The 22,624-nt window shown below is 37.1% G+C and overlaps 1 protein-coding gene across 12 annotated transcripts in view; it reads right to left on the bottom strand.

Moving 5' to 3' along the window:
• The window catches only part of ATP7A (ATPase copper transporting alpha), a 140,506-nt gene that overhangs the window by 54,852 nt on the left and 63,030 nt on the right, over positions 1-22,624 (bottom strand). For all 12 annotated transcript variants that reach the window (XM_002831836.6, XM_024241029.3, XM_054544758.2 and 9 more), the window contains 2 exons: positions 7,620-8,109; positions 6,393-7,118 (listed from right to left, as the gene is read on the bottom strand). In XM_002831836.6, coding sequence (XP_002831882.2) covers positions 6,393-7,118; positions 7,620-8,109 — 1,216 coding nt within the window. The remainder of the gene's footprint in view (positions 1-6,392; positions 7,119-7,619; positions 8,110-22,624) is intronic.

Raw genomic sequence — 22,624 nt, 5'->3', positions numbered from 1 at the left:
GTGTGAAGAATACATAAATAATCTAAAAATGGCTTTAAAATAATCATAAACATCATGTCTGCAGCTTACTCTCAAATAGTTCAGAAAAAAATGTATGTATGTGTGTGTGTATATATATATAAATGTATATCTATCTATTAAGAGAGAATGATAAACGATGTAAAATATTAACTGTGGAACCTGTATGAAACTGGTAAACAGGAATTCTCTACTATTTCTTGCAGTTTTTTTGTAAGCTTGAAATTAGTTAAAAATAAAAAGTCACGGCCGGGCGCGGTGGCTCACGCCTGTAATCCCAGCACTTGGGGAGGCCGAGGCGGGTGGATCACAAGGTCAGGAGATCGCGACCAGCCAGGCCAACATGGTGAAACCCCGTCTCTACTAAAAAAATACAAAAATTAGCCGGGCATGGTGGCGTGAGCCTCTTATCCCAGCTACTTGGGAGGCTGAGACAGGATAATCGCTTGAACCCGGGAGGCAGAGGTTGCAGTGAGCCAAGATTATGCCACTGCACTCCAGCCTGGGCGACAGAGCAAGACTCCTTCGCAAAACAAACAAACAAACAAAAATAAAAAGTCACAAAAAGGAAGGAATTTAATCAAGTATTTAGATTGCTTTAATTAGTTAGTGATTACTTCATATATTATACCTTTCTACTTTAAGGAAATGATAACACAGATAGGATAAAAGGCATCTCCCATTTTTCTCACTACCTCTTTTTTTTTTTTTTTTTGAGATGGAGTCTCGCTCTTGCCACCTAGCTGCAGTGCAGTGGCACAATCTCAGCTCACTGCAACCTTCGCCTCCCACGTTCAAGCATTTCTCCTGCCTCAGCCTTCCGAGTAGCTGGGATTACAGGTGCCCACCACCACGCCCGGCTAATTTTTGTATTTTTAGTAGAGACGGGGTTTCACCATGTTGGCCAGGCTGGTCTCGAACTCCTGACCTCAGGTGATCCACCTGCCTCGGCTTCCCAAAGTCATAGGATTACAGGCGTAAGCCACTGCGTCTGGCTTCTCACTACCTCTTTTAAGATGTATAGCTCACCTAGGACTAGTATGATACAAAGGCAAAATGTGTCAATCCTTCTGTCTGAGAATGGGTGGCAGAGGTAGGCTGTGAGACCTGGATCAGCACTGACACTTACACTTAAAAAATGGGTAGTTACAATTCTGGTGAAATCTTAAACTCTAATCTCTAGCAGAATCACAGAATGCAGTCACTTCATGTCCGGATAATATGGGTCACTGTAGTTAAGCTCTATCAATTCTTTTATGGTGACATTCACTATCCCAAGGTTTTTTACCCACCCATCATGGCCATTAGTATGTATGTTATAAGCCCTAACAGATGCAGGGCATATAACTGGCTCCTGATAATCATTTGTTGAATAATTGATTCCCGGGGCCCTTAACAATAGTAGGTTGAGGTAAAAGACATTGTTAAAAGTTACTGAGGCCAGGCATGGTGGCTCAAACATGTAATCCCAGCACTTTGGGAGGCCAAGGTGGGTGGACTGCTTGAGCCCAGGAGTTTGAGACCAGCCTAGACAACAAAGTTAGACTCCATCTCTATAAAAAATAGAAAAAAAATTAGCGGGGTGTGGTGGTACACGCCTATAGTCCCAGCTACTCAGGAGGCTGAGGTGGGAAGATAGCTTAAGCCCCAGAAATCAAGGCTGCGGTGAGCCATGATCATGCCACTGCACTCCAGCCTGGGCAACAGAGCAAGATTGTGTCTCAAAAAAAAAAAAAAAAAAAAAAAACAAGTTACTCAACTTGCTGCAGTCATAGTTCCTAAGGACTAGGTAGATGCTATACATGGTGCCAGAGACTGATCAACTACTCTTGAATTCCATTTACTAGTTTGATCACCTAAGGTAATTAAAAAGTTGCTTTTACTCTGCTCACATTTATTATATAAACCCTCATAAAATGCTAGCTTTTTTGGCTGGGCGCGGTGGCTAAAATGCTAGCATTTTGGAAGGCTGAGGCAGGCGGATCACCTGAGGTCAGGAGTCAAGACCAGCCTGGCCAACATGGCGAAACCCCGTCTCTACTAAAAATACAAAAATTAGCCGGGCATGGTGGCATGCGCCTGTAATCCTAGCAACTCGGAAGGCTGATGCAGGAGAATTGCTTGAACCCAGGAGGCAGAGGTTACAGTGAGCCGAGATTGCACCATTGCACTCCAGCCTGGGTGACAGAGTGCAACTCTGTCTCCAATAACAATAATAATAATAATAATAATAATAATAATAATAATAATAATAATTTAAAAATGCTAGCTATTTTAGCTATCCATATTGTGTTAAATCTAAGCACAAAAATGGGCAGTTTCTCCTGTATCTTTGGGTCTTCATTCTGAAGGCTCCCATGTCATGTAAAACTATGATCAAATAAATTTATATGCCTTTTCTCCTAAAAAAATGCTAGCTATTTTAAATTATAATATTTAATACTACACAGTCATAAGTCACTTAAATGATGGGAATATGTTCTGAAAAATGCTTTAGGCAATTTCATCATTGTGTGAACATCATAGAATGTACTTACACAAAACTAGATGCTTTTTATATTTGTATTTATATATATTTTTTCAGATGGAACACCAAATGTCCTAGCGCCATTAATGAATATCAATCATTTCTCCTACTTGATCTGCTATGCCAATATCAAATGCCTTATATGAGGTTTCTATATATGCTCCATTATAATCTTACGGGACCACCATCGTCTATGTGGTCCATTGTTGATCGAAATGTTGTTATGACTGACATTATTGCCTTCAATCAAATTTCTGGACTTGTTTATGTAAACAAAGTTAATATGATTTAATTTAGAAATTTAAAGGTCAATGCATCACATTATGTAGATCAGTGTTCTCAAACTTTAATGTGCAAATGGATTACCTGGAGAGCTCATTAAAATTAAAATGTAGAATTTGATTTACTGCGTCTGCAGTGGGCCAGAGTCTAATTTCTAACAAGGTCCTAGGTGCTGCTGGTCTGTGAACCACACTTGCAAAAATGTAAGTTGCAAAAATATAAACCCAAGTGAATAGAAAAAATTCTGTTTTTGAATCCAATCTGAAAGTTTATGATGCCCTTGCTCACTATAATGACAGATACCACATTTGAACATGAAAAATATTTCAGTTTTATACCATATGTGATATAAGATGATTATAATTGTGTTCCTATATGTAAGAGGCATAGGAATATTATAATGTAAGTAATGTATAATGTTTTGGTGATACTGATATAACTAATTTATGTGGTGCTCATTATTGACAACATAATCCATTATGCATATCAAAGTAATTTAATTTAATAGAAGCTCTGAGAAATAATCCAACATTATGAAGTAGTGAAATGTGAATCAATATAATTTCAAACACTGTCATTTTCAAAAATTTAAAAAAATGTAAGTGGGCCAGGCGCAGTGGCTCACGCCTGTAATCCCAGCACTCTGGGAGGCCGAGGCGGGCAGATCACCTGAGGTCAGGAGTTCGAGACCAGCCTGACCAATGTGGTGAAACCCTGTCTCTACTAAAAATACAAAAAAATTAGCTGGGCATGGTGGCGCACACCTGTAATCCCAGCTACTCAGGAGGCTGAGGCAGGAGAATCGCTTGAACCCGGGGCGCAGAGGTTGCAGTGAGCCGAGATCACGCCATTGCACTTCAGCCTGGGTGACAGAGCAAGACTCCATCTCAAAAAGAAAAAAAAAAAAATTAAGTGGTGATAGGTAAAATGAAATTTTGCTGAAACCAATTTTAGGCATTTTTATGGCTCCCTGATATAACTGCACTTATTTCCAACTTAAATTTTTCTTCTGGTTTCATAATTATTTCCTTTCGCAATTATGGATTTCCTACACTTTGTTCAGACTTTTGGTACTGGAGTCTCTTTAACATTTTAGTGTTCTGTATGAATTTTCTAATAGAGAACTATGTATCTCTTTTTTAGAGCAAAAGAATCTAAAGGCCAGGAATGGTGGCTCACGCTTGTAATCCCAATACTTTAGGAAGCAGAGGCCGGTGGATCACGAGGTCAGGAGTTCGAGACCAGCCTGACCAAAATGGTGAAACCCCATCTCTACTAAAAATACAAAAATTAGCCAGGCGTGGTGTCAGGCGCCTGTAATCCCAGCTACTCAGGAGGCTGAGGCAGAAGAATTGTCTGAACCTGGGAGGCGGAGGTTGCAGTGAGCTGAGACATGCCACTGCACTCTAGCCTGGGTGACAGAACAAGATTCCTTCTCAAAAAAAAAAAAAAGAATCTAATTTTTTAGATTAGATTCTAATCTAAAATCTATTTTTTTAGAAGACAGGGTCTTGTTCTGTCACCCAGGCTTGAGTACAATGACATGATCACGGCTCACTGCAGCCTTGACTTCCAGGCTTAAGCAATCCTCCCACCGTAGCCTCCTGAGTAGCTGGGACTACAGATGTGTGTCACCATGCCCAGCTGATGTTTTGTATTTTTTGTAGGGACGGGTTTTCATCATGTTACCCAGGCTGGTCTCGAACTTCTGGGGTCAAGTGGTCTGCCTGCCTCAGCCTCCAAAAGTGCTAGGATTACAGGTGTGAGCTACCGTACCAGGCCAGATTCTAATTTAAAAATCTCAAAAAATTGAGATTTTCTACATTAGAGTGAGAATTTGAGATGGTAATGTAAAATGGAACAGCTACTTTGAAAAACAGTCTGGTAGTCCCTCAAAAAGTTTAGTTGCCATATGACCCAGCAATTTCACTCCTAGATATATACCCAGGAGAGATAAAAACATATGTTCATACAAAAATTTGAACTCAAATTGTTCATAGCAGTATTATACATAATAGGCAAGAGAGTGGAGACAATCCAAATTCCCATCAACTGGTGAATGAAGAAACAAAAATGTGATATATCCATACAATGGAATAATATTCAGCAATAAAAAGGAACAATGTTCTAATACATACTACAACATGGATGGACCTTGAAAACATTGTGCTAAATAAAAGAATCCAGGCACAAAAGGACAACTGTTGTATGATTCCACTTAAATGAGGTACCTAGTATAGTCAAATTCAGAGACAGAAAGTAGAACAGTTGTTATCAGGAGCTTGGGGAGGGGAAGGAGAAATGGGCAATGACTGCTAATGGATATGTGATTTCTTTTGGGAGTGATAAAAAGTTCTAAAACTATATAGTGATGATGGCTGGAAAACTCTGTAAGTATACTAACAACCACTGGGTTGTGTACCTTAAATGGGCAAATTTTATGGTATGTGAACTATGTGTCAATTTTAAAAAGTGAGAATTCTATAATTTCTACCATTTGTCATCAATAGAAAAATTAAGAACTAAAAATTAATAATGGTATGTCTCTGAGTCCTCTCTCACTGACATAAATCTACCATAACAATTTAGACATGTGTTTAGTAAAATTTTTTACTCAGATTTAGTGAGCCTAAAAAGGGAATACCACCATTTGATATCTTTCATTCTAATCAGGATAGCAAAGATTAATTATATTGTCCAGAAATTGGTTGTAAAACGTTTCAATTGTTATTTCAAGCAAAAAATTTCATTTGGGCATTTTCCAGTTTTATTCAAGGCCAGGTTCAATTCTGGTTCAAAAGAACAATTTCACATAATTAAATTCCATTGAATATACCTTTTTTGTTTCAGTTCAAAGGTAAGAGCTGTCAGGAAATATAAAAACTTTGGGACAGCTCTGGAGTCAGTTTAATTTGAATGCCTAAATATAAAATTATAGTTAAAATCCTATTACTTATTTCAACTACTTTTGTTTTTAAAAGAGCACTGGCTTCCCCCATTATATAAATACATAGCTACATACATACATTCTTATCGTAAAAACAACTTATAAAACCAGGAAAGCACAATGGAAACAAAAATCACATTTATCCTACCACCCAAAGATAATCACTGCTAAAATTTTGGTTCATGTCCTACCAGGAATCTTATTCATATACATAAACAATATATACATGGCATAAATTCAGATACATTTCTTTATAAAATTTTGATCACATTGTATATATAGCTTTTCAGCTTTTTTTTCATTTAACAAAATATCTCAGACACCTTCCTGTGGCATTAATTATCTTTAATACCATAATGTTTTATGACTTCATAGCATTTCATCATGAGTTATTTATTGTTGTACCATGAGTTATTGTTTCCAGTTTTTAAATATCATAAGCAATTATACAAACATCCTTATGCATCTTTGTATATACTGCTGGCTACCTCCATAGGACATATTTGCAAAAGTGGAATTACAGCGCCTATGAATCATTTCTCATTGATAAATGCCAAAAGAAGCAGCAAAATGGAAGTAAAAGAACATTAGGGTAATCAAAGAAAAAATAATAATTACCTGACAAGGTAGCATCAAATCCCATGTCTTCTATTGCTCCTCTCAAGGTTTCTGGAGAGGTTAGTAGAGGATCATATTCAACAGTCCCGTTGCTATTTGCAAGGGAGACTCGTATGGATTTTACACCTGGCTTTTTTGATATGACACCCTCAATAGACTGCACACAGGAATTACAAGTCATGCCATCAATGTTTATCACAGTTTCTTGTGTCAGAGGCTGGCTAATTACATTCAAAGGAATCTTCTGAAGAGATGAGCTGGAGGGAGAGTTTGAGGTACTCTCAACTTCACTTGCGATACTAACTCTATATAGCCCCGGAGATACAGCCTCTATTGCTTTTCTCAGGGATTCTGGAGTGACTGAGCTTGCATTATACTTCACAATGGCAGACCTATTCTCTAAAGAAACTACTATGCTGCTTACATATTGGAGTGCAGATAAAGTACTTTCAATATTTGACACACATGATTTACAATGCATGCCATCAATGATGAAAGTGGCTGTTGAATCATTGGTATATGATGGACTCCTTTGCTGTGACCCTTCTGAGGATTTAACTGGTGTGTTCTTTAGACGTTCTACATCAATAGCTCCCAATTTGAGGTACTTGGGCTGCTTTTTGACAAATGCTGGAAAGCCCATAGCTTCAATCTGCTTTTTCATTTCCTCTACTGAGATAAGATGAGGTTGGTAAACAATAGTAGCTTCTTGATTGTCCAGGGAGACTAGTTAATAAAAAGAAACATAATTAATTCAGTTATTCCTGGGCTACTTCAGAAAACATTCTGTTTTCTAAATCAATAACCACAAATAATTGTTTCTCTCTCATTCTTGTCATCATATTTTCTTAATTTTTTTTCTTTTCAGAAAATGTTATTGGCATAGACTAGAAACAAGTAAGAGATATGACCACTGTAGCTATGGTCTCCAAGTTTCTCCATGCCTGAGTAAAATATATTAGAGGTAAAGAGTACCCTAGTCATGTTGTGCTAAGAACTCTGAATTCCATGAATTGCCAACCCAGCTGCCTTTTCTTCAGTTCAAAGTTTATGTAACCTTTAATTATAATCATTAACTTTTAATCCTGGGAATATGCTGTACCTCAATGATACAGCAAGCACTCTAGTCTCATGGATTCAAAACTCATGCTTAAGAAGAAAGCAAAAAGTTAAAAGATCAAAACAGATACCTAAGCCTTACAAAACAATCAACACCAGACACATTACCTTTAATTCGCTGAACACCTTGCAGTTTCCCAATTTTTCCTTCAATGGTGCTAGTACATGAATGGCAGGTCATCCCTTCCACTTTCATCTTTAGCACGACTTCACCAGCTTGAGCCATACTATGATCTTCACAAGCTCCTGACTTTTTCTCCAGTGTCCCAGTATCTAAACTGAGTTCTGGAACCAGCTCTTTTATCTGATTGGCATTCACTATAGAAGGGATTATTGTCACTGCTACAGTTCTTTTCTGAGGGTAAATTTTAATGTCTGTCACACCCTTGGTCTTGAGCAATGTGCTTTGGATATGGTCCCACGGCAAAGTCAGTGACGCCGTAACAGTCAGAAACAAGGTGTCAGTTAAAACAGGGAAAGGGTCAGGATTATGGAGAACAGCATCAAAGCCCATGTCATCAATAGCTTCCTGTAGGGTCTTTGGAGTCTGTAGTTTAGGGTCATAAATAATAGTTGCATTTTTTTCTTCCAGTGACACCTTTTGGAAGGAAATTCCAAAAGTCAGTTTAATTAAATTCTATCACACAGGATTTAAAATAACAATCATCACACCACATTCAAGAAGAGTGAGACGACTCAATCTAATGGAGTTCCCCTATTAGTTTTCATTTTTACTCTTCTTGTTAGAAAGAAACATAAAATGTCTTGTGTACCTACAAGAATGGTAAAGTTATATATGCAGACATACGTGACTGTGGTACCTATCAGGCATTTGAAACATGTATATTGACAAACACACCCTAGAATTTCATAACAGAGTACAAACTACTCTTTCCTTCCACCCCTTTCATAAATTACTCCAACACTTCACATTCTACCAACTGTAAAGGTTATACATGAAACAGGATCAGCTACAGAAAAATAAAAGGTAATATGAAGTTTAATCTTTTAAAATGTTCAATTTCCTAAAAATATGTATAACTATTATATATCTATTTAAAAAAATAAAAATAATGTTCAATTAGGATAACTTTGTTGGCAAGAAAAAGTGTAAACCTGCCGGTTTATGAGTGAAGGCAGTATTCATAGGATTTTATAGCATATACTCCTATATCCCCCTAACTCACTAGAGCATACTATTAATTTTGTTCAAAATAAGAACATCTTTATTGTTTTGCCCAATTAGATTATAAAACAATGATTATATTCTTAAAGCTTAGTTACTGCATATAATTTAACTACTGTCATGATTGCATCTCTTTGGCTGACATCTTACAAAGATTCATGATGAAGATACACACACACACACACACACACACACACACACACACACAAATACTGGGTTGGGAGTCAGAAGATTTAAGTTCCAGCATCAATTCTCCACTTATTAGCTAACCACACCCATTAGTTCTACCGTCTGAAAAATGAGAAAATATGCCCTATTATCTTCCAAGGCTATTATAAGGATCATACGAGTAGATAGGAAAGTTCTTTGTAACAGCAGTGAATTATATAAAATTAAACATTGAGCAACTAATATTTATTGAGCACTTATTATGTGCATCAGGAACTGGGATTCTCAGGATACAAAGCTGAACATGTCACAGGAACAATAGGACAGAGAATACAGAAAAGGGATACCCATTCATCCCTGGGAATACGGGTCAGAAAAGTATTCTTAGGAGAGATAATACCTGAGTGTTAAAGGACAAACAGGAATCAGCAAGGATATATGAGGCAGAGAATTCCAGACGAATGGAAACAAAAAAGTAGAGAAAGATAAGAGGCTTGAGAATTAGGCAACTGCTCTATTATGGGGTTCTATATGCCAATAATGGTTCTGATTTATCCTATAGGTAATAGGAAGCCACGGAAAAGTTAGGCAGAGAATTATGTGATTAGATTTTCATTTTAGAGAAGGATCATTCTAGAGGCAGTGTGGAAGATGATAGTGTAGTAGGGTGGAGTGATACAGGAGGGAGGACTATCAGCTAGGAGGCTACTGCAATTGCAAAAGTAGTGCAGTAGAGGGTCTGAATTAAGACATGAATATTGGGGGCAAAGATAAAAGAGGCAGCTCCAAGATACATTCAGGAGGGTAGGGCCTCCTAACAAGATGTATAGGGTAAAGGAGGTGACTAGGATGACTTAAAGGTATCTGGCTTGGGCCAGTGGATAGATAGATGGTGGCGCCATTAACTGATATCAGAAAGAGAGGAGGAAATTAAGAGGTTAAAGTGGAGGGAAAGGAGAGATGATAAATTCAGTGCTGGACCTATTGATTTTTGAGATGGCCATAGGATATTAATATTCGAAAAGCAGTTAAATATAGGTGTTATTAATTTCTAGTGAAAAGCTTTGCTCTATAAAATAAAAACTCAAAAATATAATTAAAAGTAATTCAGCATAGAAAATCTCTCTTTAAATTGTCTACAATAGTTAGTTAAATCTTTCACTTATTTTAATGAACATATTTTTATTTCTTCCTTTAGCTTGATAATTGATGACTGTGTATTTGGGTGAAAATGTGAAATGTACCCATGGCATGGAAAGTTTCTAAGACTTTGATCATTCTAGTTGGCTAGTTGGTTCTTAGGGACGGAGGAAATCACCAGCATAAATGATCCAAAACAGAAGTGGGGAAATAAATTATATTTGGTTTTGGATAATACTATATAACATTTTCCATGAAAAAAAACGCAGAATAGTCAAACCACGTATAGTTGAGACATATACTATTGAAAGAAATGCAATATAATAGTAGCCACCATCAAATGAAGGCTTTTGTGTCCTTGTGTTTTTAAATAAGGCCTCTTTTAAACTTTAATTTCACTCCCCTGAGGTGATTTTAGGATTAAGAAAATGACTGTAAACAATTTAAACTTTCCAACTAACGGGGAAGATGGAGAACAGAACGGTGGTTTCCAGGGGTTAGAGGTAGGGAAAATGGTAGCAAGAGGGAGTTTTTTAGGGGTAACAGGGCTGCGCTATGTCCTGGTTGTGTTGGTGTTAAACAAATCTATACATGTGTTAACATTCACAAAACTAAAAACAAATTTCATAGAACTATATACCCAAAAAAAGTCTATTTTACTAGATGATTATTTTTTAAAACAAAAAAAACTATTAAATAAGATTAAAAATTCAGTTCCTCGGTTGCACTAGCCACATTTCAAGTGTTCGTTGGCCAGTGTGGTTAGCCCTACCAGACAGGGCGGATACACAGTATTTCCATCATCACAGACCATTCTTGGGTGGTATTGCTCTAGGTACTACTATACTTTTTCTGATAAAGTACCAACATAAAGGATTCTTGCCCTTTAAATACGTTGTATCTGGTACATCTTAAACAAGACCTAGTTCCCCCGCACCCACTCACCCCCTAAAAATGTCAATTTACCAACATAGCCAATCAGAAATTGTCCTCATTTTAAAAGCAAAAATCACTTCGTCAGGCCAGGTGGCACACGCCTGTAATCCTAGCACTTTGGGATGCCGAGGTGGCTGGGCAGATAGCTTGAGCTCAGGAATTCCAGACCAGTCTGGGCAACATGGTGGAACCCTGTCTCTACAAAAAATACAAAAATTACCCAGGCATGGTGGCACACTCCTGTAGTCCCAGCTGCTCAAGGGGCTGAGGTGGGAGGATTGCCTGAGCCCGAAGGTCAAGGCTGCAGTGACCTAAAATCGTGCCACTGCACTCCAGCCTGGGTGACAGAGTGACACTGCCTCAAAAAAAAAAAAAAAAAATCACTTTGTCACTGGATGGTTTGCTATACTTTCTAACTGCTTTAGCCTATCTTTTATTTATAAAAGGCATAAGAAAACTATGCATAAAATACTATACAAAAGAGAAGTCAAAGTACCCTATGCTATTTGCATGCTGCAGATGAGAAAACACTTCCTTTAGTAAATTCTATTTCTGTTTTAAAAGCTGACCAACCACACTCAGCACAAACAAAAGTATCCCTCTTTGGGGTAACAGCACTCAACTTTTCCTCTGAATGTTAGATAGCAAAGAGACTTTTCAAACCTAAGGTCTCAAAGGAAACAAATTCACAGTACAGCTCTGGGTGCTAAATCTTTGGGCAGGAAGTCAAAATGGTACTTATTGGCCGAGCGCGGTGGCTCACACCTGTCATCCCAGCACTTTGGGAGGCTGAGGTGTGCGGATCACTTGAGGTCACAGTTTGAGGCCAGCCTGGCCAATGCAGGGAAACCCGTCTCTACCAAAAATACGAAAATTAGCTGGGCGTGGTGGTGGGTGCCTGTAATCCCAGCTACTCGGGAGGCTGAGGCAGGAGAATCACTTGAACCCGGGAGGCGGAGGTTGCAGTGAGCCGAGATTGCACCACTGCACTCCAGGCTGGGCGGCAAAGCAAGACTTTGTCTCAAAAAAAAAAAAGGTACTTATGTATTCAACAAATATTTACTGAATGCCCATTATGTGCCCGGCACTATGCTAGCTGCTAGAGATACAATGATGAGCAAAACCAGGCAGACTCCAAAGAGCTGGAAAGTGCTGGTGGCAGTCTGATTCTGGGTCTGTGCTGCTCTCCTTTCATATGTACTCTAACCCCAAACCCTGCTCCAAAAATAACCTCCCTTCTCTGCCCTACCCCACCTTCCTCATTCCCCACATTGCTCCAATATTTCGACAGCTTGTCTTTTTCTCTTAATCTTTTATTAGGAACCAATGCTGTTATTTTTATTTTCAGAGGAACTATTTTTCCATTATATCAGTCGTTCCTCTGGGCTGGAGTGATGGCTCATGCCTGTAATCCCAGCACTTTAGGAGGCCGAGGTGGGTGGATCACTTGAAGCCAGGAGTTCGAGACGAACCTGGCCAACATGGTGAAACCCCGTCTCTACTAAAAATATAAAAATTATCTGGGCATGGTGGCGGGCGCCTGTAATCCCAGCTACTCAAGAGGCTGAGGCACAAGAATCGCTTGAACCCGGGAGGCGGAGGTCGTGCCACTGCACTCCAGCCTGGACAAGACAGCGAAACTCCGTCTCGGAAAAAAAAAAAAAAAAAAAGTTTCTCTGAAAATAAATGTAACAGCCTACAAATTATAAATATAGCTCATAGGAAAGACTGAAGATGGAGGACTATTCACTGTATTTTGATGAAGGCAGTAGTGGGAGAGAAAAAAGGAAAATATACCAAACGTACTCTGTGGCCTTCATAGTATTAATGGTGGTGGAGAGTGCTGACTGTCACAGGGATTGTAAAGATCGATTATTTTAATTTTTGTGGTGTTCTGTGTCTCTTGAAATGTCAAACATGAAATTCAGGCACAGTATACTTTATTTGCATATGATTTCTGTATAATTTGCATAAACCCACAAAGACTGCATCTTCTATTCTTAGGCAATATGAAAGCTAGAACCTTAAACAAATCACCCCACCTCTGAGGGCTTCAGCTTCCTGAGAGACTAGATAAAATAATCTTTTCAGTTCTAACTTTCTATATAAGCTAAAAAACTATGTACTACCACTTCTTTGGTTGTCATCAGTACATGTTTTCTCTTCTGTATTCTTTCTTATTTGATAGGGAAAGGTCCCTCAAAAATTCATATGTTGAAATCCTAATTCCCAAGGTGCTAATATTGGCAGGGGGCCTTTGAGAGTGATTAGGTAATGAAGACAGAGCCCTCAAGATTGGGATTTGTGCCCTTATAAAAGAGGTCCCAGAGAGCTACCCTGTCCCTTCCACCATGTGACGACACAGGGAGAAGGCGCAATACATGAACCAGGAAGTCAATCCTCACCAGACATCAAATTTGCCAGCACCTTGATTTTGGACTTCCCAGCTTCCAGAATTGTGAGAAATACATTTCTGTTGTTTATAAGCCACCCACTTTATGGTATTTTCTTATAGCTGCCTGAACAGACTAAGACAAAGGTGATCCAGGTTCCTATATGAAGGCCAGGAAATTTAATAAATTGCCCAAGGAACCCAACAAGAAAATGAAAGAGCTAGGATTCAAATGCAGGTGTATGTAACTCCAAAGTCTACACTCTTTCCATCTATAAATGATTATGCTAGATAATCTACAATTTCCTTGGAAAACTAAAATTCTATGCCTATGATTTGAGCAATTTATGGCTTATAAATAATCTGAAAAGTATACAATATTTCTAGTGTTTGAACCAAATTTTAATTGTTTGTTTTTTCCCCTCACATTTCACATATTAGTTTAAATTTGAAATGATTTTAAAACACATTTGAGTTTTTAACAGAACTGACAATCAGAACATTCTAATATTTCCACATTTTTAAAAGTCACTATGGGAAAATAACTTAGCTCAAGTTTTAGCACATTGAAATTCCTTTTTATCTCCCAGGAATCAATTTATATATGATCATAATAAATTCAGGTTAGCATGCTGCTCAGTGTGGGAATCTTCAGATAGTTTAAAGCTTACTTTCTTACATTTTCATATAACAACTCAACATAAAGGTTATAAGAGATTTTTCACAGCCTGAAAGGATTCTGTTATTTTACAGATGTGGAGACTGAAGTCAGAAAAGTGACATGATTAATCAATTATCCTGAATTTCTAATATGTTTGATTCACCACCCATAACATATTTTTGAATCAACTAAAAATTATTTATAATACACAAAAAGATCGTCACTTATAATACATACAGTCTCAATACAAATTCCATTATGGTTTGCTGAAAAATATAATGTGTTTACATTAATAGGGTAACACTCTATTTGATGCTTCAATATAGAATATTGAAAATTAAAATATCGTAAGAGGAAGCCATCAAGCTCCATGAACATTTATCCTATTTGAGTAACCTAAATAAAGGTTACCACTTTAAAACTATTATATCAGATTATAAACTAGAAAAAGACAATTCTCAGAAACTAAATAATAGTCCAAAATCAATCTAAAAATTCAAAAATCAAATATTTTAAGATGAAAAAGATGCAGACATTCTGTTAGTTTTTATTACATTGTAGCATTGTTTTTCATGAACTAAACTATCTTTAAACTGAGTACTTTGTCAGGATTCTCATTTCTAATATATTCTCATTCTCTCTCTCTCTCTCTCTCTCTCTTTCTCTCTCTCTTTTTAAAAGACAGGGTCTTGCTATGTTGCCCAAGCTGTTCTCAAGCTCCTGGTCTCAAGCAATCCTCCCACCTTGGCCTCCCAAAGTACTGGGATTACAGCATGAACCACTATGCCTGGCCATTTCTAATGTATTTTCACTTTGCTTCAAACATTATACAACACATGTATGATTGTTCACTATAAAAATTTAAACACAAAAATATACAAAAGAAATAGTGAAAGTCCCTTTTTACACCATTCCTTCACTGATAAATTTTTTATCTTGTATTTGACCTTCCTTTGCTCCTCAGAATAGAGTTCAACTAAATCAGAAACCTAATCCTCTTTGAAGCTGATTCTACATCTTCATGGATAAATGATTATTACCTACTAATTTATAATAATAAAAATGCCTATGTTACTCTAATATAGTATTGGTGACAGAGCACCAGTTTGAAAAACAGAATATTCAATGCATTGTCATTTGCCATAGAAAAAGCTAAGAAGCCAAAAAAAGAGTCCCATATAGAAAGAAAAATATTAGATGGGGCTCTGTATATTGATGTGGAACAATATCTAAGATATATTTGCTAATTTAAAAAAAAGCAAGGTGCAGAATGATGTGCATAGTATGCTTCCATTTTTAGAAAAAGTGGACACACACACATCAAGTATATATACTTATGTACATGTAAATAGTTTTGGCTGGGCACAGTGGCTCATGCCTGTAAGCCCAGCACTTTGGAAGGCCGAGGCAGGCGGACCACCTGAGTTCAGGAGTTCAAGACCAGCCTGGCCAACATGGCAAAACCCGTCTCTACTAAAAGTACAAAAATTAGCCAGGCATGGTGGCAGGCACCTGTAATCCCAGCTACTCAGGAGGCTGAAGCAGGAGAATCACTTGAACCCGGGTGGCGGAGGTTGCAGTGAGCCAAGATCGCACCACTGCACTCCAGCCTGGGCGACAAGAGCGAGACTCCATCTCAAAAAATAATAATAAAGAAAGTTTTATATTACTAGTCTTTCTGGAAGGATACATATACATAGGACAACTGGTTTTCCTTGGGAGAGGAATTTTACTCTGTGTATGTGTTACTTTTTCAGTAATAAAAACACCAATTAATTGTAAGGGGAGTAAGGAATGTATTTATTGATCCAAAGGAGGAATTTAGTAACTGCTAGCATTGATATGGTCATTTTTATTTTATTTTATTTATTTACTTTTTGAGTTAGAGTCTCGCTCTGTTGCCCAGGCTGGAGTGCAGTGGCATGAACTCGGCTCACTGCAACCTCCGCCTCCAGGGTTCAAGCAATTCTGCCTTGGCCTCCTGAGTAGCTGGGATTACAGGCGTGCGACACCAAGCCCAACTAATTTTTGTACTTCAAGTAGAGACAGGGTTTCACCATGTTGGTCAGGCTGGTCTGGAACTCCTGACCTCGTGATCTGTGATGTGGTCATTTTTCTAAAGGATAGTCTATATTAAGAGAATGGACTATAGCCTTTATCTAATTAAAGAGAAAAAGCACTCAAAAAGTTAGCGTTGTAAGTTTCAGGGACAAACTAATTTGTTAATAAGGCATTAACCTTTGGAATCATTCAGTACTTATATCTAATTAAATTTGTTTTTATATTTCCACTTTCAAAAAGGCCAAACAACCCCGGAGAAAGATCTTCACATTATCTGCCTATTTTACTTTTCCTTTGAACAGACCACCGGGGTGATTAAATTAAACTTCAGGTTAATCCCTTTAAAGTCTACAGTCTTAACACTGGCAGGACAAACAAGAAGATTACATTTATTTACTGTATAACTTAGGACACAATTCCCAAAATGTATTTAAATTCTAAAGTTGCAAAGGCAAATAGTCATATTTTATTTATTCCAAAATTAGACATTTCCTGACTATTCACTCCCTTTGAATTCTGTTAATTAAAGCTCTAATCTGTTCTGCTGTTGCATTTTCCAATAAAACAACTTTACTCAATTTAATATCACAATTATATTACTTCATTCCAAACACTACCAAGAGGTCCTTGACTTAGTTGAAACACTCTTCTCCCCAAATCTGGTTTCTAAATTAACTGCACCTGAGGCTTAATTATAATCCTAGAAGTTATGATTCAGAAATATTATTTTTTGTGTACATTTCTTTTTTAACTTTTATTTTAAGTTCAGGGGTACATGTGCAGGTTTGTGATACAGGTAAACTTGTGTCATAGGGGTTTGTTGTACAGATTATTCTGTCACCCAGGTATTAAGCCTAGTTCCCATTAATTATTTGCAGAAATTTTAAGCTTTAACATTCTTTTAAAAGTAATCAATATTTACGTATGATCATGTTGAACTACATTCTGACTATAAATTATGTTTGGGCAAAGACAGCTTTCTATATGATGTTTAGAAAGAGGTGAATTCACACTTTGTGGTGTCTGAAACTTAAACAATTTGAAGGGCCTTCTTTAAAAAAAAAAAGAATACAAAACCATAAACAACAAAATTTTGTACAAAAGAAAATATTCCAAGCACATAACAAAAATCATAAGTTATATGGCCGGGTGCAGTGGCTCACACCTGTAATCCCAGCACTTTGGAAGGCGGAGGGGGGCGGATCATCTGAGGTCAGGAGTTAGAGACTAGCCTGGCCAACATGATGAAACCCCATCTCTACTAAAAATACAAAAATTAGCTGGGCATGGTTCCGTGTGCCTGTAATGCCAGCTACTCGGGAGGCTGAGACAGGAGAATCGCTTGAACCCAGGAGGCGAAGGTTGTAGTGAGCCGAGATCACACCATCGCATTCCAGTACAGACGATAGAGCAAGACTCCGTCTCAAAATAAAAATAAAAAAAATTTAAATCACAAGTTATAAATTTTTAAAGCTAACAAATATCATAAAAATCCATAACAATAACATTTTTATTAATAATGCCTGATATACCTCTCTGATACTTTCTTTTCCTATGTTTTTGGCTGTATATTCTTCAGTGCTTCATTTGATGACTTTATAAAATCACTTGTATATAAAGAAAATAAAAATAGTTCAGTCTTTTCTCTAGATAAAAATTTTTAAAATTAATGATAGTTTAGAAAAGTTCCTTTCAACATAACAACTAGGTTGATAAATTTTTAAAGCTACTGTCAAATTTGAGAAAACTGTTGAGTTTCTTTCATATATGAGCTGTAAGATTTCAGGGCATTTCAAATTTATTTGTGAAGTGACTAATCTTACATATTCTTTGAACTGGTAACATTCATTTACTAGTTTTACACTGAGCCCCGCACCTTCATGTCATGATGCTTAGTGAGTTGGCCCCATGAGTAGTAGGGGTGTTCCAAGAAGCCATCCCTATATCAGAATTCCTAGCAAAAACTCCACTATACATAGAAGTGACAAAGAACCACCTATAGCCAAATAGCCTACTAACCCCAAACTAAACATATCCCTAACTCAACCTCTCCTTAGTCACATCCCCAAAAAGCTCATGGCCACTCCAATATCACACTAACACAAAGGGGAGGTCTAACAAAAGAGTCATTGAAGTAGAAATGGACAATGGCCTTGAAGGGTTGTGGTTAAATTTTTTTTAATTTTTCAAATTGTACAAAAACACATGACCATGTAAACACATTGCTGATACTCCTTCCAGAGTCTTAGAAGAAGGTCAATGCAAATGAGGAGCTCTGAAACTTAAGCTTCATTAACTTCACAGAAAATCTGTCTCTGGCCCCAGAAGACTTCACACTTAGTAAAATATTTTTTTAAAAAAGAATAAAGGTTACTAACATAAGGGCTTTTGACTGAAAGAGGAGAAGCAGAGCTGAAAAAGGCAGAACAAGTGTGTTTTCTTTTATTTTTAGCAATCAAATTATGAATGTGCCCTGGAAAGTAGTCTTGAGTATCTGTCACTGGGATTTGTATAAATCACTGTTGACAACGCAAAGTGCTTTCACATTATATTGCTGCTATTCTTCATTTTCAATGTAATCAAAATTCAATTGCATTTGTTTGACCTTAAACAGACCTTATTAAGCAGTGGTGAACTTTGGGAAGATGCAGTGGAAATAGCCATCTTATATATGAGTGTGATGCAAACAGGCTGTTTTGGGAAGCAAGAATGTATTTGCAAATATCAAAGCAGAATCTAGTTTTATAGTTATACATGGATATGTTGGCAGAGACAAATATTCACCTACAATAGTTTGCTAGACAGAGAGTTGAGGGTTTTGGAAAATACTTTAGCTGTCAGTGGACAATAAGTACCTAAGTCATTTGGCAAAAAATTACATGAACTAGTTTCCAAATGGTTAAAACAGCTTTACGGCAATTAGCACAGACACTACTATATAATTAGTAAGGTTCAGCTTCTGTTCTGGCCCTCAACACCAGCCCCACCTTAGATCAAGTGGAGGAGGTTTAATTAGTTTCATCTGAGGATAAATCTAATGCATGTGTCATACTTATTACTCACTGAAATTAAGCAACTCATTTTTAAAGCGTTAGCATTGAGGTTGCAGAGCTACTTTTGCTATTCTCTTTATTAATCAACAAACTGCAAAATACGCCTAACTTTTGCATAGATATGATTAGGGGAAAATATTTTTATATAAATTTGAATATTTTGAAGATAAACACATAAAATAATTATCTGTCATCTCTCAGCTTTTCCAGCTTGGCTCTTTCCCCAAAGATCACTAAAGGCAACTGTATCCCTGTTTGGGGATGTTGCCGGGAAGAAGCAATGTGGGAGCCTCTAAGACTGGAGTTATGCCAAGGTAGATGGTGAATACAAGAAAAAAAAACCTACCTTTGGAGCATGTGAAAATGGAAAGTTCATATCTAAGTCGTCACATGAATGTCAACAGTACAGAAAACTTAGGAGAAGGAATATATACTATGTAAATAAAACTTTTCTAGCCACAGCTATCAACATAGTCTTAGCTAATCAGAGTGTACAGTCAACAAATGAGAAATACTGCTTTTTCCCTCATACGAATAGTAATATGGATCCAAAGTTTACTCTCTGGCCAAGATGACTATAAAACTTAGACATGGAAAAAATCACCTACGGTTTCAGATTAGGAAGAGAAGAATTGTCCACATATTAGCACCACACTTCATAGGACTCTTGAGTTAAGGAAATGTATCAGACTTCATAGAGAGTAATGATGGGCTAATTAGCCAATTTTGGGTAATAAAAACAAGGCAAACTGAAACCAATCTACTCAAGATCTTATGATAAATCAGAATAGTAGGTAAGAATACTGCAGAGATAAAGTATAAATTCTGTATTTCACTAAAGAGCCAAACCATTTTGAAACCTCTGAAAAATAAATGGTAAAAATTAATGTTTAGATCAATAGTTAAAAAGTAGAGCTCTCGTAAGTATCTGGAGACACAAAATATTCTAGTTCCAATGTAATCATTCACGCCCTTAAAAATATGATGAGCTTCTGATAATTAGAAAGAATCCATCATGTCCCTAATTTTGAATTTTGTGCTAAATCTGATGTCCATTTGGACAAAGCTTTCATTATAATATTAACATCTGCTCCTGGTAGTATGTCAAAAAATGTATTGCATGTGGATCTCAACTAGTCATAGGAAAACCATTCTGGTATTGATGTAAGCTGATCAAATTCCAAAGTAGCATTAACTTCCCGCCATTACTGTAATGAACATTGCATAAAAGCAAAATTACAGAGAACCTCCAGCAAATAGAATTACCACCAATATAAAATTGTTTTAATGATAAAATAACATTAAAATGATAAGTATACTACACAAATGAGAATACAACTCAGCTAAAATGACATATCCATTACTGACTCATTAAGGCCTGGCAGTAAAAATAAACATGTTTAGGGGTAAGCAATTCAGGCTGGGTGTGGTGGCTCATGCCTGTAATCCCAATACTGTGGGAGGCCGAGGTGGACGGATCACCTGAGGTCAGGAGTTCCAGGCCAGCCTGGCCAATATGGTGAAACCCCGTTTCTACTAAAAGTACAAAAAATTACCCAGGAATGGTGACGTGCACCTGTAGTCCCAGCTACTTGGGAGGCTGAGGCATGAGAATTGCTTGAACCCAGGAGCCAGAGGTTGCAGTGAGCTGAGATGGCACCACTGCACTCCAGCCTGGGCAACAGAGTGAGATTCCATCTTAAAAAAAAAAAAAAGTAAGCATAATATTTAAGCAAAGCTTCTGTATGTTATTGTCAATACAGTAGGAATCCTCAAGCTTTTGGCATGAGATATTGTTAATTCTTTGGATCCTGAGATACAAGTTGGAGAGAAATGATAAAAAAAAAATGTTCAAAAACAAACTAAATAAAGCATGGGAAAGAGTACTGAAATTATATACACTACAATTAGTGCTGAGGATTGCGAACAGTGACAAGGGAAAGGGGCGGGCAGGGGTGGTGGCAGGGGGTGGCCAAAAGGCTTAGAAATGGCAACTGGTATGGAGATATACTAGGAAGTTCCAATCCACTAGTCAGAGACATCTACCTTAACAGAATACAATAGGCAGGAAGGCCTGGACCAACTCTTAGAATCATCAGCAAAACACATTATAAAATTCAACTGATGAGAATGGCATGCAAATAGCAAGGATTTTTCTAGGTTATGGGTATAGGGTAGATTCTTGTACTATTAATAGTTTCTCCACCTTTGTGTATGTTTGAAATTTTTAATGAAAAGTAAGTCTTCTTTGACCAAGTGAGGCTTATCCTGGGAATGCATGGCTGGTTCAACATTTGAAAATCAATCAGTGTAATTCACCATCTTAACAGACTAAAGGAGAAAAATCATATGATCATCTCTATATGCAGAAAAAGCACTTGACAAAATTCAACATCCATTCATGATGTTTAAAAAAACCCTCAGCAAACTAGTAATAGAAATAACTTAATTAATCTGATAAATAGTATCTACAAAACTCTACAACTAACACAATGCTAACGGTAAATGACTGAATGTTTCCCCCAACCATCGTTCACTCTCACCACTCCTAATCAAAATTGTAATGAAGGTTTGATAATACAAGGGAAAAAAAAAAGATATACAGACTACAAAGGAAGAAATAAAACTATGTGGCCAGGCGCAGTGGCTCACACCTGCAATCCCAGCACTTTAAAAGGCCGAGGTGGACGGATCACTCAAGGCCAGGAGTTCAAGACCACCCTGGCCAACACGGCGAAACCCCAACTCTACTAAAAATACAAAAATTAGCCAGGTGTGGTGGCATGTGCCTGTAATCCCAACTACTTGGGTGACTGAGGCATGAGAATTGCTTGAACCCAGGAGGTGGAGGTTGCAGTGAGCCAACATTGTGCCACTGTACTCCAGCGTGGGTCACAGAGTGAGACTATCTTAAAAAAAAAAAACAAAAAAAAAACCTATATACCTTGATGACATAATTACATAGAAAATCCCAAGAAATATACAAAAAAGCTAATAGGTTTGATAAGTCAGTTTAGCTAGGTTCCAGGATACAAAGTCAACATACAAAAACCTCATAATGAACAACTGAAATTAAACTTAAATTTAAAATTTAAAAACAGTACCATTTATAACAGCATTCAAAAACATAAAGTACTTAAATATAAATCTAACAAAATATGTACAGAAACTGCATGCTGAAAACTATTGATTCCTGATAAAAGAAATCAAAGAATACCAACATAAATAGACATATACTATTTGCATGGATTGGAAAACTCAATATTGGTAAGATGTTACTTCCGTCCAAATGGATCTGTAGAATCAACACAATCTCAACGAAAATCCCAGCAGATATTTTTGTAGAAACTTATAAACTGATTCTAAAATTTATATGGAAAGTAAAAGGGCCTAGACTAACCAAAACAATTTTGAAAAAGAAGAAAGAGTTAAGGAATCACAGTATCTGACTTTAATACTTATTATAAAGCTACAATAACCAAAACTGTGTGGTATCGGCCAAAGGACAGACATACA

The sequence above is a fragment of the Pongo abelii genome, chromosome X (assembly GCF_028885655.2).
Source record: "Pongo abelii isolate AG06213 chromosome X, NHGRI_mPonAbe1-v2.0_pri, whole genome shotgun sequence".
Taxonomy (NCBI): Eukaryota; Metazoa; Chordata; class Mammalia; order Primates; family Hominidae; genus Pongo; species Pongo abelii.
Note: the sequence above shows the minus strand (reverse complement) of the source record. Positions and strands in the feature narration are given on the sequence as shown.